The sequence below is a fragment of the Microtus oregoni genome, unplaced genomic scaffold, assembly GCF_018167655.1.
Source record: "Microtus oregoni isolate MIOR12 unplaced genomic scaffold, Mior012 000044F_ref0000062, whole genome shotgun sequence".
NCBI lineage: Eukaryota > Metazoa > Chordata > Mammalia > Rodentia > Cricetidae > Microtus > Microtus oregoni.
In genome coordinates, this window is record NW_024543218.1 from 3,116,692 (window position 1) to 3,130,683 (window position 13,992).

A 13,992-nucleotide genomic window follows, 5' to 3' on the forward strand; every position below is an offset into this window, starting at 1 on the left:
CCCATTCTCTGCTGTCTTCTTCAAAGATTTAATGTTCTTTTCCTACAGTCCTTTCACTTCTTTATTTGGTAATTCCATAATATTTTATATTATTTGCGGCTACTGTTAAGAGTGATGTTTCCATCATTTATTACTTCAAACCATCTTTCCTTTTCAGAAAATATTCCTTGTAACCACCTTCTATCTACCTTCCTGATGACCACTCCCAATCTTCTGATAACTATAATTATATTCCCAACTTCTAAGGATACTTTTATACAAAACATACAAGTAAGCGTATGAGTGATTTGACTTTTCATGCCTCTCATATTTCAGTTAATGGTATCCTTTGAGCTTAATAACATTGTTGAAACTTTTTAGGATTTTATGGTTGTGGTTTGAGAGCCAAATTGTGTCTTTCACAAGGCCTTTTTAATGTTTTGGCTGTTTTCAGGGAGATGTTGTTTCGTTATCTAGTTCTAGATTCAGAGACAAAGTTCTTTCCTTTGGCTCTGGTTTGAAAACCACAGTTGGAATACCCTTCCTGTAACCAATAAGGTTTTATCCATTACTTTGCTGGTTCAAACTAAAATAAAGAGAGGTATAATCATGCATAAACAAATTGTTGACATTATCAAACTTTTTTCTACACAGTAACTGATTTAGTTAACTGACAATAAGTGGCTTAACATATGAAAGCACAATTTAAAATAAGGCCCCAGTTTTTTCCTGAGGTCCAAAAGATTATGATAATATGCACAAGCTTTCTCAGATGACTACACACAAAGTCGTACTCTTCTGTGAAGCACAAAACAATATGACACTGAATTCATTTATAGAGTTTCACTACAGTATAATTTTTTTTCATGGTTTTGAAAAATACACAAATTAATTCAGGGTTTCTCTACAGAAGGGCTCATATTATGTATTTGGAGATAATTGTGAAAAAGAATTTACCACATTCCATTCACAGGTATCTCTAGAGTATGTTACATTTTAAGCCTTTGAAGAGTACAGAGGTCTGCAAATGCCTTATCACACAGATATCATTTCTAGGGTTTCTTTCCAGTATGTGTTCTTCTATGCATTTGAAAAGCACCATGTTGTACAAAGGCCTTACCATACTGATTACATTCATAGGGTTTCTCTCCAGTATGTGTTCTTTTATGCAAAAGATGATTATGTCATGCAAAAGGCTTACTACAGTGATTACATTAATAGAGTTTCTCTCTAGTATGTGTTTTTTTATGGCTTTGAAGATTGCTGTGGCGTGCAAAGGCCTTACCACACTGATTACATTCATAGGGTTTCTCTCCAGTATGTGTCCTTTTATGGTATTGAAGAGCAAAGTTCTGTGCAAAGGCCTTACCACACTCATTACATACATAGGGTTTCTCTCCAGTATGTCTTCTTTTATGGTATTGAAGAGCAAAGTTCTGTGCAAAAGCCTTATCACACTCATGACATACATATGGTTTCTCTCCAGTGTGTCTTCTTTTATGATCTTGAAGATTACTCTGAGTTGCAAAGGCCTTAACACACTGATTACATTCATAGGGTTTCTCTCCAGTATGTGTTCTTTTATGGTATTGAAGAGCAAAGTTCTGTGCAAAGGCCTTACCACACTCATTACATACATAGGGTTTCTCTCCAGTGTGTGTTCTATTATGATTTTGAAGATTACTCTGAGTTGCAAAGGCCTTACCACACTGATTACATTCATAGGGTTTCTCTCCAGTATGTGTTCTTTTATGGTATTGAAGAGCAAAGTTCTGTGCAAAGGCCTTACCACACTGATTACATGCATAGGGTTTCTCTCCAGTATGTATTCTTTTATGGCTTTGAAGATTACTGTGTTGTGCAAAGGCCTTACCACACTGATTACATTCATAGGGTTTCTCTCCAGTATGTGTTCTTCTATGCAATTGAAGATGATTAAGTCGTGCAAAGGCCTTACCACACTGATTACATTCATAGGGTTTCTCTCCAGTATGTGTTCTTCTATGCAATTGAAGTTGATTAAGTCGTGCAAAGGCCTTACCACACTGATTACATTCATAGGGTTTCTCTCCAGTATGTGTTCTTCTATGCCTTTGAAGATCACTGTGACATGCAAAGGCCTTATCACACTGATTACATTCATAGGGTTTCTCTCCAGTATGTGTTCTTCGATGTTCTTGAAGAGCACTGTAGCGTGCAAAGGCCTTACCACACTGAGTACATTCATAGGGTTTCTCTCCAGTATGTGTTCTTTTATGGCTTTGAAGATTACTGTGGTGTGCAAAGGCCTTACCACACTGATTACATTCATAGGGTTTCTCTCCGGTATGTGTTCTTTTATGCAATTGAAGGTGATGATGACGTGCAAAGGCCTTACCACACTGATTACATTCATAGGGTTTTTCTCCAGTTTGTATTCTCTTATATGTTTGAAAAACAGTACATTGTGCAATGGCTTTGCCACCCTTATTATATTCATAGGATGTCTCTCTAGTATATATTCTTTTAGTCTTTTGAAGATGACTCTGATCAGGAAAGACCTTACCATGCAGATTACATTCATATGATTTCTCTCCAGTATGTGTTCGTTTATGACTTTGATGATTTTCATAAAGAAGAAAGTCTTCATCATCTTGACCATACTCATAGGGATTCTCTCCAGTGTGTGTTCTTTTATGCATTTCAAAATGATTGTGATAAGAAAAGACTTCATCACATTGCTTAATTTCACAGCATTTTTCTCTGCTATGTGTTTTTTCATTCCTTAGAAGATGAGTGTTATAAGACAAGACTTCACCCCAGTGAGAATATACTGAAAACTTCTCTCCAGTTTGAGTTCTTTCGATCCTGCACGGATAATTTACACATGTAAAAGCTTTACCACATTCAATGAAGTTGAACCTCATACCGATATAAATTAATTTCATATTTTTTTCAAATTGTAAAAAGGAATCAACTATCAAGGTTTTATAGCTTTGTTTAAAATAATGTTTTGTTCTCTCATTAGGTATCATTTACATCTAGAAAAATATTTGTGATGAGAAATTCCATTGTGCCAGTTTATCTTTTCATCTATAACTATATCATACTTTACTTTTCTAGGATATTTTTTACATTTTTGAAGAGAACTGCATGTACTGAGTGCTTTACCAACGTTACTCCATTCATAATATTGTGAACCACATTTGGTAAGTGAACTAAGACACCCAGAAGTATTTGCATAGACCTAGAACTCATGTTTGTTTGTTTGTTTTTGTTGTAATGTGAGATTGTATTTTGGTATTAACCATGATGACAGAAAATAAATTAACTTTGTATTTTTGGATCAAATTAAACATGTATACTCTACATAGGAACTACAGTTTATCTTCTTAATTGTTCTTAAGGAGAGGTATGGTAAATCTTTTTGTATTCCTATTCTCATATACTTGTGTCAAGAGTGACATATCATATATATGAAAAAAAGAATAGTGTATAAAAGATTTCTAAATGAATCTACAAGGTTCGACTTTCACAGACTTGTTGTATAGATATTAAGGTTTCTCCACAACAACTGCCCCTTGACCCTTGACTAGTCTGGTTTCACTAAACTTAGCACAGTCACAAAAAGTATGAGTGATACAAGGCTTACCATGGGCTCTTGGATTAGTAGAAAGTTTTGCAGCTATACTCATCATCACTGAAATATGTATACATTTTCTGTCATGAATAGCAAGAAGCAAATGAAGCAGCAGTTCTACAACATAGCTCTCATGGTGCTATAAATCAAATGGTGATATCTGTTCAGGTATTGCTACCTAGAATTTTTCTTAAATGAAGGCTTTACAGATGCAATTCACATACATGAAATTGAGGGATATGGATCTGTGAGAACTGAATAACCATCAATATATTTAAAGCTGTGGTTATTTACACTGTTGCTTTTGTTTTAAAGTTCCAGAACACATTACAAACTATTCAAGGGAAATTGTTATGAACTTGCCCAAGAAAATTACCTTGCATGTCTTCTAGAACATTGACAATGCTCTTCGGTGTTAAGGTCTTCCCAAATGTATCCTGAAATACAGTACCAGAACATATGTTATATTATTTAAGAATGTGCAACAATTAGCTTATTATCTTAAGTGCACCTAAGAACTGGGACTGTGTTATTTACCTCATTCTTCTTTCTCTAAAAAAATTACAGAACAAAATCATTAACCAAAGAAAAGTTGTCTCCATATTTTGAAACATGAAAGAAATTCATTTTCACCTATAGTAGTTAGGTTCCTGTAGGTCTCCAGCATCACATCTTTGTAGAGATTCTTCTGGGAAGGATTCAGTAAATCCCACTCTTCCTTAGTGAAGTCAATGTGCACATCATCATAGGTCACTTCCTTCAAAAATATACCATATATGAGTACAGTGTAAGTATGACAGTAAAATGCATACTTCTTTGAAAGTATAGTTTTATGATTCTGGTGTTCCCCATTCTTGTTCCATGACATAGACAGTCACTTTAGAAGGAAATTGAAAAGGAGAATCAATTCTGTTATTTCTGTGTCCTTTGTATAGGATACCTCCTTATAAGAGCAGTATCTATACACGGGGAAAGAAAAAGAGAAAAGATCAACAGTATGTTGTATGCATGAGAAAATTAATGACTACAGAAAGGAAAAAAAAGATGGACAAAATGGGCATATTGGTGTTTTTTTCCTTTAGCACAACACTCAGAAAACAGAGGTGTAGCCGGGCGGTGGTGGCGCACGCCTTTAATCCCAGCACTTGGGAGGCAGAGGCAGGCGGATCTCTGTGAGTTCAAGACCAGCCTGGTCTACAGAGCTAGTTCCAGGACAGGTTCCAAAGCCACAGAGAAACCCTGTCTCGAAAAACCAAAAAAAAAAAAAAAAAAAGAAAACAGAGGTGTATATATTTGTCTGTGAGATGAATGCCAGTCAAGATTTAACAGAACTGCTTATCCATTTTTGGATACCATGTATCTTGTCAGAGGTTGAGGCATGAACATGTCTTTGCCCAAAGGCCAGTTTTGAAAACAAGAAAACAAGATTTGAGTGTCTTCGGTGCTCAACATTCTCTGGAAAATAGATCACTGCTACCAGTAGTAATTGTGTCTCACTTCAACAGTACTCTAGTTTATTTAAATTCCATATTTTACAGCTTTTTGAAGTGGTTAAAGATTACCTATCTATGCAAAATATATTCTTTATGTGTCTAAAAAACCTGATTATTCTAACTATAAGTATGACAAACACAGATGACTATTGATCTCTAATTCTAATACCTATATAACTTAAAGACTAAGACTTCATATTAGAATATTGTACAATAAACAACTGTACAACAAATGAGGACAATGGGCTCAAAATGTAACCAATGAATAAATATCTTGATCAGTGGAAGAAATGTACATTGCAATTTGATAAATATATTTATCAATATATAAAATGTTTTAAGCAGAAGTAGATGCATGAATGCATACAATATTCAATATTTAACATTATATCAATGTACAAAAATCTATATCAAAGCAATTGCCTATAAATTATAACTCACAAGCATTCACTCTATTACTCACTATTATTATTAATGTATGTAAACTCACACTAATCTATTATTCCATCCAATTTTCCCTTTTTTTCAAAGAAATCCCTGAGCCCATAAAATTTCCCTTCTAACCCACAACCCTATACCAATTATAATCAACCCCTAAATGATTTCCCTAACCCTAGGACAAACTTTGTTGGAAGTCTTTTAGAATTACTTCCAGCTATCATGGGGGTGATGTTCTTTCTATGGGATCCTGTGAAAGTAAAATGATGGTTACATTCCAAGATTACTGTCTGGTAAAATTGCAAATAGTCTCTGAGTATTTTGTAAAAGTTTTCTGAGATTCCTCTTATAAGGTCTGTCTAGAACTTTGTAAAAAGTGGACCATTTCAGCTAACCAAGTTGGAACCATCTTGAGCAGCTGGTATGCAAAGCAGGTCTGGTAGTAACACTATCATCATCATGCCATCATATCAACCAGGTTGAGTTGTTGTTGTGGGGCCCCAACTTCTTCCTGGAAACTTCAAAATTACTGCAGTAAAATTCATTGTTCATTGTGGAAAACATAAACATTATTTATATAGTCATATACAGACATATATATTCAGTGACATGTACAATAGGGACAAAAATAGAAATGTAGAAAAGTGAAAATTTTTCTAAATTCCTTTTTCTTTCTGTCGCATGCTCCTGACATGAGAGAAAAACTCTGAATTTTTATTTTAACGACATGCTTGGATTTATACAGGGACAGAGCTAGTGTCCATCTCCAAAACCAGCTCTATATATTCATAAATACACATCCACTTACAAAAGGCACCCAATGAAATGATAGGATAAAAGTGTAGATTACGGGAATCTAAAAAGAATAAAGGGGCATATATGTGTATGATGTAAAAGTGTAGATCGCTAAAATTAATTTTAAAAAGTAACTACTTATTTATATATATATTTACATTGATGTAGATATGGATGCTCCCTTTTGATATAAACTTGACATTTTTATTAAAACATCCTGTCTATGATTTTTATATTCTTAAACTATTTTACCTAATTCAACTCACTTAAACGTGTCATGAAAATTTCTAGTCCTTGAGAGTTATTATTATAAACCAATTAGGATATAAAGTACTGCATGTTAGTACTTTGTTATTTATTACAATTGAAATTATACTCGAGTCAAGTATGTTTTCAACATTATTTTGAATTTCATTAGCTGATTCAAATGAACATACTTTAGAGAAAATGTTTGGTGAAGTAAAGCAAACTTTGTCTTCTTGGACATTACAAATTACTTGTGAAAATATACAAAAAGGTGATTATATTAATCATTCATCATATAAAATACTTTTACAAAAATTTGAGCCCAAAAGTTAAAAATTAGGAGAGATTATTTGTGGAACCTTAATAGTTTTCAGAAATTGTTGCAAGACATTGATCATCTATATCCCAATACTGGAGTAAAAAATTGAAAAGAGTAATTAGAACCAAACCAAAAAATTTGACAAGGAGTTAAATAGTCAAAGAGAATTATTATCTAAAGCAGAGAATAAATAGTTTAGTGGAAATAAAATTATAGGAGGCACTTTTGGATTGTCTGGATAAATTATAGGAGGCAATTATGGATTGTCTGGATGTGACATTTTGTTACATTCAAGACTTTTTTTGATACAAGTTTCTCTGTAGCTTTGGAATGTGTCCTGGAACTACCTCTTCTAGACCAGGCTGGCCTTGAACTCCACCTGCCTCTGCCTCTGCTGGGATTAAAGGCTTGAGCCACCACCTCCTGGCCTTCATTCTAGACATCTTATGCTCTATGCATTCCCTATAGGAATTTTACTGCAGAGGAAAGATATTATCTTATAATCGATATTTTAAACATATAAACATACTAAAAAAATAAAAAGTTATGTGGAAAAAAATCTCAGTTGTTTTGTTTTGTTTTTTTTTTTTGGTTTTGTGAGACAGGGTTTTTGTGTGGTTTTGGAGCCTGTCCTGGAACTAGCTCTTGTAGACCAGGCTAGTCTCAAACTCACAGAGATCCGCCTGCCTCTGCCTCGCAAGTGCTGGGCTTAAAGGCGTGCCCCACCACTGCCCGGCTCTGAGTTGTTTTTAAAAAGAAAACTGAAACTTCATCTATAGCAAGAATTTACCAAGGTTAAATTGTAGCATGTTTTACTAATGTAGAAATTGAATCATTACGGAGAGGAAGTGAACATTGGCAAAGAGCTTACAGTAATTTCTTGGGAGAAATTAACAACAAATATTCCTTTAGCCATAATATTAATGATCATATAGAGAAGTAACTAATTCTAGGGAAAGGTTCCATCTAGCTTCCTATATTTAATTTTGGGTTTGAGTCTCTATCTGATATCTAGGCATACATAAAAAACACTCATTTTTTACCTCTTACAGATCGACTGCATATGACAATTAAAATGCTTAAGTTTTTTTGCAATGAAATATGAGCATGCATTACAGTGACCTGTGAAGTCTCCAAAAGAAGTGTGAGTCATGCAAGGAAGATTTCAACTGCACTATGTAATTGTTTCACCATCTAAACATCAGGTTTGGACTACAAACTGCTCGGGACAATATCAATATGGTACAGTCAGATGATTGAGACTTTTGGGAACATATGTTTTAATTAAGCAAACAGTTCATTTTGGAGGTTTGAGGAAGAGATGATGGGCAAAAACACAGACAGGTTGAATGACGGAATTGAATCAAAGACCCTGATATTAATCCTCACACCTATGAACACCTGGTTTTTGACAAATAAGCTAAAATTATACAATGAAAAAAGAAAGCATCTGCAACAAATTGTTATGCCGTAACTGGATATCAACATGTAAAGGAGTACAAATAGATCCGTATCTATCACCATGCACAGTACTCAAGTCCAAAGGGGATAAAGGCCTTAATATAAATCTAATCACACTGACACTGATAGGAGAGAAACTGAAAAGTAGCCTTCCAAGTATGGAACTAAAGACCACTTCCTAAATATAACACCTGTAAGACAGAATCTGAGAGGAACAATTAATAAATGGGACCTTCTGAAACTGAGAAGCTTCTGCACAGCAAAGGACACAGTCAATAACACAATAAGGCAGCTTATTTAATTGGAAAAAAATTTCCAATCCCATATAAGATAGAGGACTGATCTCCAAAATATATAAAGAACTCAAGAAATTAAACATCGAAATTTCAAATAATTCTATTAAAAATGGGGTACAGAACTAAACAGAGAATTTTCTATAGAATAATCTCAAATGGCCAAAAGACACTTAAGGAAATGTTCAACATCCTTAGTCATCAGGGAAATGCAAATCAAAATGACTCTGCAATACCACCTTACACCTGTCAAAATGGCTAAGATCAAAAACACCAATGACTGCTTATGCTGGAGAGCATGTGGGAGTAAGGGGAAGACTCTTCCATTGCTGGTGGAAATGCAAATTGTACAACCACTCTGGAAAACAGTATGGCAATTTCTCTGAAAATTAGGATTCAACCTACCTCAAGACCCAGCAATACAAATGGTGTGAACTCCTTTATACATTAATATTGGTTGTAAAGTAAAGGATATTCATGCTACAATCCATAGACACAGAGAGAGTTAGTTAACAACAAAGGATCAAGGGAGGGATACATTGATCTCCCTGAAAGGGGCACTAGAATTGGTCTTCTGAATTGAATGGTGGTAGTTGAGTATGGGAACAGGAGAAATCAGGATCAGGGTGCTTGGATGTAGGGAGAATGAGGAAAGACTACAGGAATTGGGGAACATTATGGAGTTGTTATGGTACATAGTACAGTAAATACTCATTAGATTGTATGAAAATGCCACTAGGAAGGACTTTTAGAAAAGAGGGATGAGAAACTTGTGGAGTCTTCTCTAATCAAGGAAAGTATTCAATGTTGGGACTGGGACACCACCCAGCAACAGTTACATCTACATCTAGTCCTGCTTGCAAGATATGTTGAGTTATTTGTTCCCCAGAACTTGTAGGAGTAAACAACAAATAACTCGTGAAACTTCAGGCCCATTCCATTAGAGGAAGACAATGCCCATCCTAATTGGATGTCAAAGACCTGAAGCTCACTACACTAAAATCTATGATAGAACCAAACAAGATAGGAAAAAAGTCCATGAAATGATTTCTCATGATATTCTGCTATTCTCATAGAATGGTGCCTCAGCCAATTGTTATCAAACTGGCCTAATCCAGGAACTCAAAGCAAAAGGGGCAGACACAGGTAGTCAAACAATAAGAGGAGCTAAGGAGACCCTGCTGCCAATGGGGAGGAAGTACCATAGCAACTGCCTCCCACCTTAGTTGAGGACACTAGGTTAACACAGCCCACAGAATCAACTAAGCAGGGGTTATTGGTGCTCACAGAGACTCATAATCCTATCGGGGCCTGTGCTAAATGCTTTGCATATATGTTATCAGTTCATACTTTGGTGTTTTGTGGGACTGCTAAGACTTGGTGCGTGTATATGTGGGGTGTACTTTAACTCAATTGACAGCTTTTGAGACCACTTTTCCTCATTCTGGGTTTCTATATCCAGGCTTTATATGGATTCTGCATAGTCTTACTTTAACTTGTTGTACCATGTATGTGGGCTGGTTTTCCATGTCTAGTTGACAATGACCTAGAGACATCAGAGATAAGGGAGCCTCAGAAAAAAAAAATGCTTCCACGGGATTCAGAAATGAGGCATTTTCTCAATGACTGATTAATGCCAGAGGGCACAGCCCATTGAGAGTTGTGTCATCCCTGGGCTGGTCCTGGGTTCTATAAGAAGAGAGGATGAGTAAGTCCTATGAAGTAAGAAAGTAAGAAGCACTCCCCCATCACATTTGCATCAATTCTTGACTCAATGATCCTGCCCTCCTTAAGTACTTCCTTGATATTCTTTAATAGTGAACAACAATATGGAAGTATAAGCCAACTAAACTTTTGTCACCCAATTTTGCTTTTTGGTCATGGTGTTTCAACACAACAGCAGAATCCCTAACTAAAACAAGACACCATGTTTTGTTGATATGTATGAAATTCTAAAGGTAAACAAAGAAGAGAGATTTGGGGGAAATGTCAGACTGAGATGAATGGAGGAAGGAAGCACTGCAGTCAAGGTAAAAAAAAAAAAGAAACAAAAGACTAATGAAAGAGAGGAATGAGGACAAGTGAGGGAAGACTGGGTCAAGGAAAGATGAAAATTCAGCAGAGTGAATGCCAAATCCTGTGGTTCTCTCTCAGGTACATGGGGCTACATATTTTGTTTGGTTGGGTTTTTGTTTTTGTTTTGTGTTTATTGGGACAGGGTTTCTCTGTAGCTTTGGAGCCTTTCTTGGAACTAGCTCTTGTAGACCAGACTGGCCTTGAACTCATAGAAATGCACCACCAGTGACTGGCTAGGCTTTATTTTCCAAGGGCTTACTTAATTAGCTCTATCCTTACTGAAGCATTAATCTAATTGATATTTAAAATAAAAACTCAGACAAGGCAGTTGTGGCACCCACCCTTAATTCCAGCACTTGGGAGGCAGAAGCAGGCAGATCTCTGTGAGTTCAAGGCCAGCCTGGGCTACAAAATGAGTTCCAGGACAGGCTCCAAAGCCACAGAGAAACCCTGTCTCAGAAAAACTAAACCAAACTAAACTAAACTGAAATAAAATAAAAGAAAATAAAATAAAAACTCAGGAGTCAGATAGCAGGATAAGAACTTGAAAGATCAGAAAATCAATTGATCAGCCACTGGTGACTACTACCTCTTCAATTTCTCCATGCAAGAAAAGAGCCCATATCTTCTCTCAAGCCTGCCTTAATAATCCTGATTCCTACCTGGACAAAGACCTCCAAACCTCTAGGGTTATTTTCCATCAGGTTGTTGTTAGCTCTGTCCCTCACTCCAAGCAAGCTTTATTATGAGAACATGATCAAAATGTCATAATTTCCCCTTTCTCACTAAATAAAAAGTGAAGGATTTAACTAACACAGTAAAGCTATATACAAAATATACAACAACTATGTACAAATATATATAGGAAACAATGACCAGTCCATTTGTGATTGGTAAATTTAGAGAAAATACTTTATTATCTATCCTATCTAGGTAAGTCCAAAGTATTGTACCTATTCATTTTTTATCACAACCTAAAATAAACTTTTTATATCTCTTAACCTTACATATTTCAAGCTAGTTTCTGAGTTGTTTCAATTTAGTAACAAAGAGAACTACAATTATCTAGTAATTAACTCCATTAGAGACCTAAGAAGGATATAATACTGAGTAAACAGAAAGTATAGTGTTTCTCTATCTCCATGCAGAAATCTCAAGTCCAAATAGATCAAAACATAAAAACAACCACATTGAACTTCATAGAATTGAAAGTGGGAAGGACACTTGAACACATTGGTACAGGAGACCACTTTTTAAATATAACCCCAGCAGCATGAACACTAATAGCAATATTTAATAGATGGGACCACCTAAAACTGAGAACTTTCTGAAAATCCGAAGAAATGTTCAATAAAATGGCAGCCTATAGGATGGAAAAAGTTCTTCTTCATCCCCACCTCAAACAGAGGGCTAATATCCAAAATATATAAAGAGCTCAAGGAACTGGTCATCAGAAGAACAAATAAGCCAATAGAAAAATAATTGTACAGAATTAAACACAGAACTCTCAAGAGATGACTATAAAATGACTGAAAGACACTTAAGGAAATGCTCAACATCCTTAGCCATTAAGAAATGTAAAAACAACTCTGAGATTCCACCTTATACCTGTAAGAATAGCCAAGATCAAAAACCTTTTGAGAGTTTATGCTGGAGAGGATGTGGGGTGAAGGGAAAACTTCTCCATTGCTGGTGGGCATGCAAACTGGTATAATCACTTTAGAAATAGAATGGTGATTTCTCAGAAAATTAAGACACAACCTACCTCAAGACCAAGCAATACCACTTTTGGGTGTATATCTAAATGATTCTCAATCATACCCCAAGGACATGTGTCCAGCTATATCCATATCAGCACTATTTGTATTAGCCTGGTAACAACCTAACCACTCCCTGACCAAAGAATGGATAGGAAAATGTGTTGCATTTATACAATGGAGTACCACACAGCAGAAAAAAATAATGACATTTTGAAATTGCAGGCAAATTTATGGATCAAGAACACATCATACTGAGTGAGGTAACCCATACCCAGAAAGACAAATATACAATGTCCTCACTCATAAGTGGATTTTAGACCTTAAGCAAAGAAAACCAGCCTACATTCTCAACCTCAGAGAACCTAGATATCAAAGAGGAATCTAAGCCAAATACACATGGATATAATCTACATGGAAAGTAGAAAAAGACAGAAGAGGAAGGGAGGAGAGCAGAGAAATGTATATATGTCAATAAAAACAATTAAAAAAAACAAGAAATGATATAAACTACCGACTGCCTGGACAGTCACCCAAGATTCCACTCTACTGTTGGACTTTTAACTTTAGCCTATACACCTAGAAGATCTGACCAAGTTTCTGTGAAGCAGGAATTTTGAAGGATTGTCCTTCTTTGCCATGGCAATGCTCAGCTGTCACTTTCTTTTGTGTCCTGCCTATCTAATTTGGACAGTATACTGTCAGTAGTTAACTCAAAGGGCAGTTTCTTGCCAGTGCCTAAGTCTTGCCAGCAAGAAAGTTATCCACATTTAGTCATTTCTATGATATCCATCATTTCTCTGAAGTAGATTGGTGTTGTCAGGAACAGACATGTCTTGCCATAAAAGCCTTATATAATCATAACATCTTAAAAGACATATTTTGAATAGAATGCCATATTTTGAATAGAAAATGCTTGATGACTTATTTAAAATGTATTTTTGGCCAGGGAGTAATGGTGCATGTCTTTAATCCCAGTACTTATGTGGCAAAAGCAGGTTGACCTCAGTGTGCTCAAGGCCAGTATGGTCTACAAGGTGATTTCCAGGACAACCGGAGTAATACAAAGGAACCTTATCATGGAAAAAATGAAAATGAAATGTCTTTTTGTTTCACTCTGAATGCCTACATAACATAAGTATGACTATAATATGTAACTATTAACTTGTAAATTTATTAATTTAAATAGCTTATAATAGTAATTTTCAGGACTAGAGATTCATTTTACATCGTAAAGTGACTTGTTGGGCAGAAAAACTTACATAAGAGTAAAAATGTAAGCCGGGCGGTGGTGGCGCGTACCTTTAATCCCAGCACTTGGGAGGCAGAGGCAGGTGGATCTCTGTGAGTTCGAGTCCAGCCTGGTCTACAAGAGCTAGTTCCAGGACAGGCTCCAAAACCAAAGAGAAACCCTGTCTTGAAAAACCAAAAAAAAAAAAAGTAAAAATGTATGTTCAGTATGTTTTATCAAAAATAACCTTGAATTTCCATTAATATACAAAAAATATGTTAAATA

At 35.5% G+C, this 13,992-nt stretch overlaps 1 protein-coding gene across 1 annotated transcript; it reads right to left on the bottom strand.

Annotated features, from left to right (window-relative positions):
* Positions 1-1,193: 1,193 nt before the first annotated feature.
* Positions 1,194-10,172, bottom strand: LOC121434678 (zinc finger protein 431-like). The gene is made up of 4 exons (XM_041633602.1): positions 10,134-10,172; positions 4,232-4,355; positions 3,975-4,035; positions 1,194-2,322 (listed from the first exon to the last, which is right to left on the bottom strand). Exons 1-4 carry the CDS (start codon positions 10,170-10,172, stop codon positions 1,194-1,196), a joined length of 1,353 nt encoding a protein of 450 aa, XP_041489536.1.
* Positions 10,173-13,992: the final 3,820 nt, after the last annotated feature.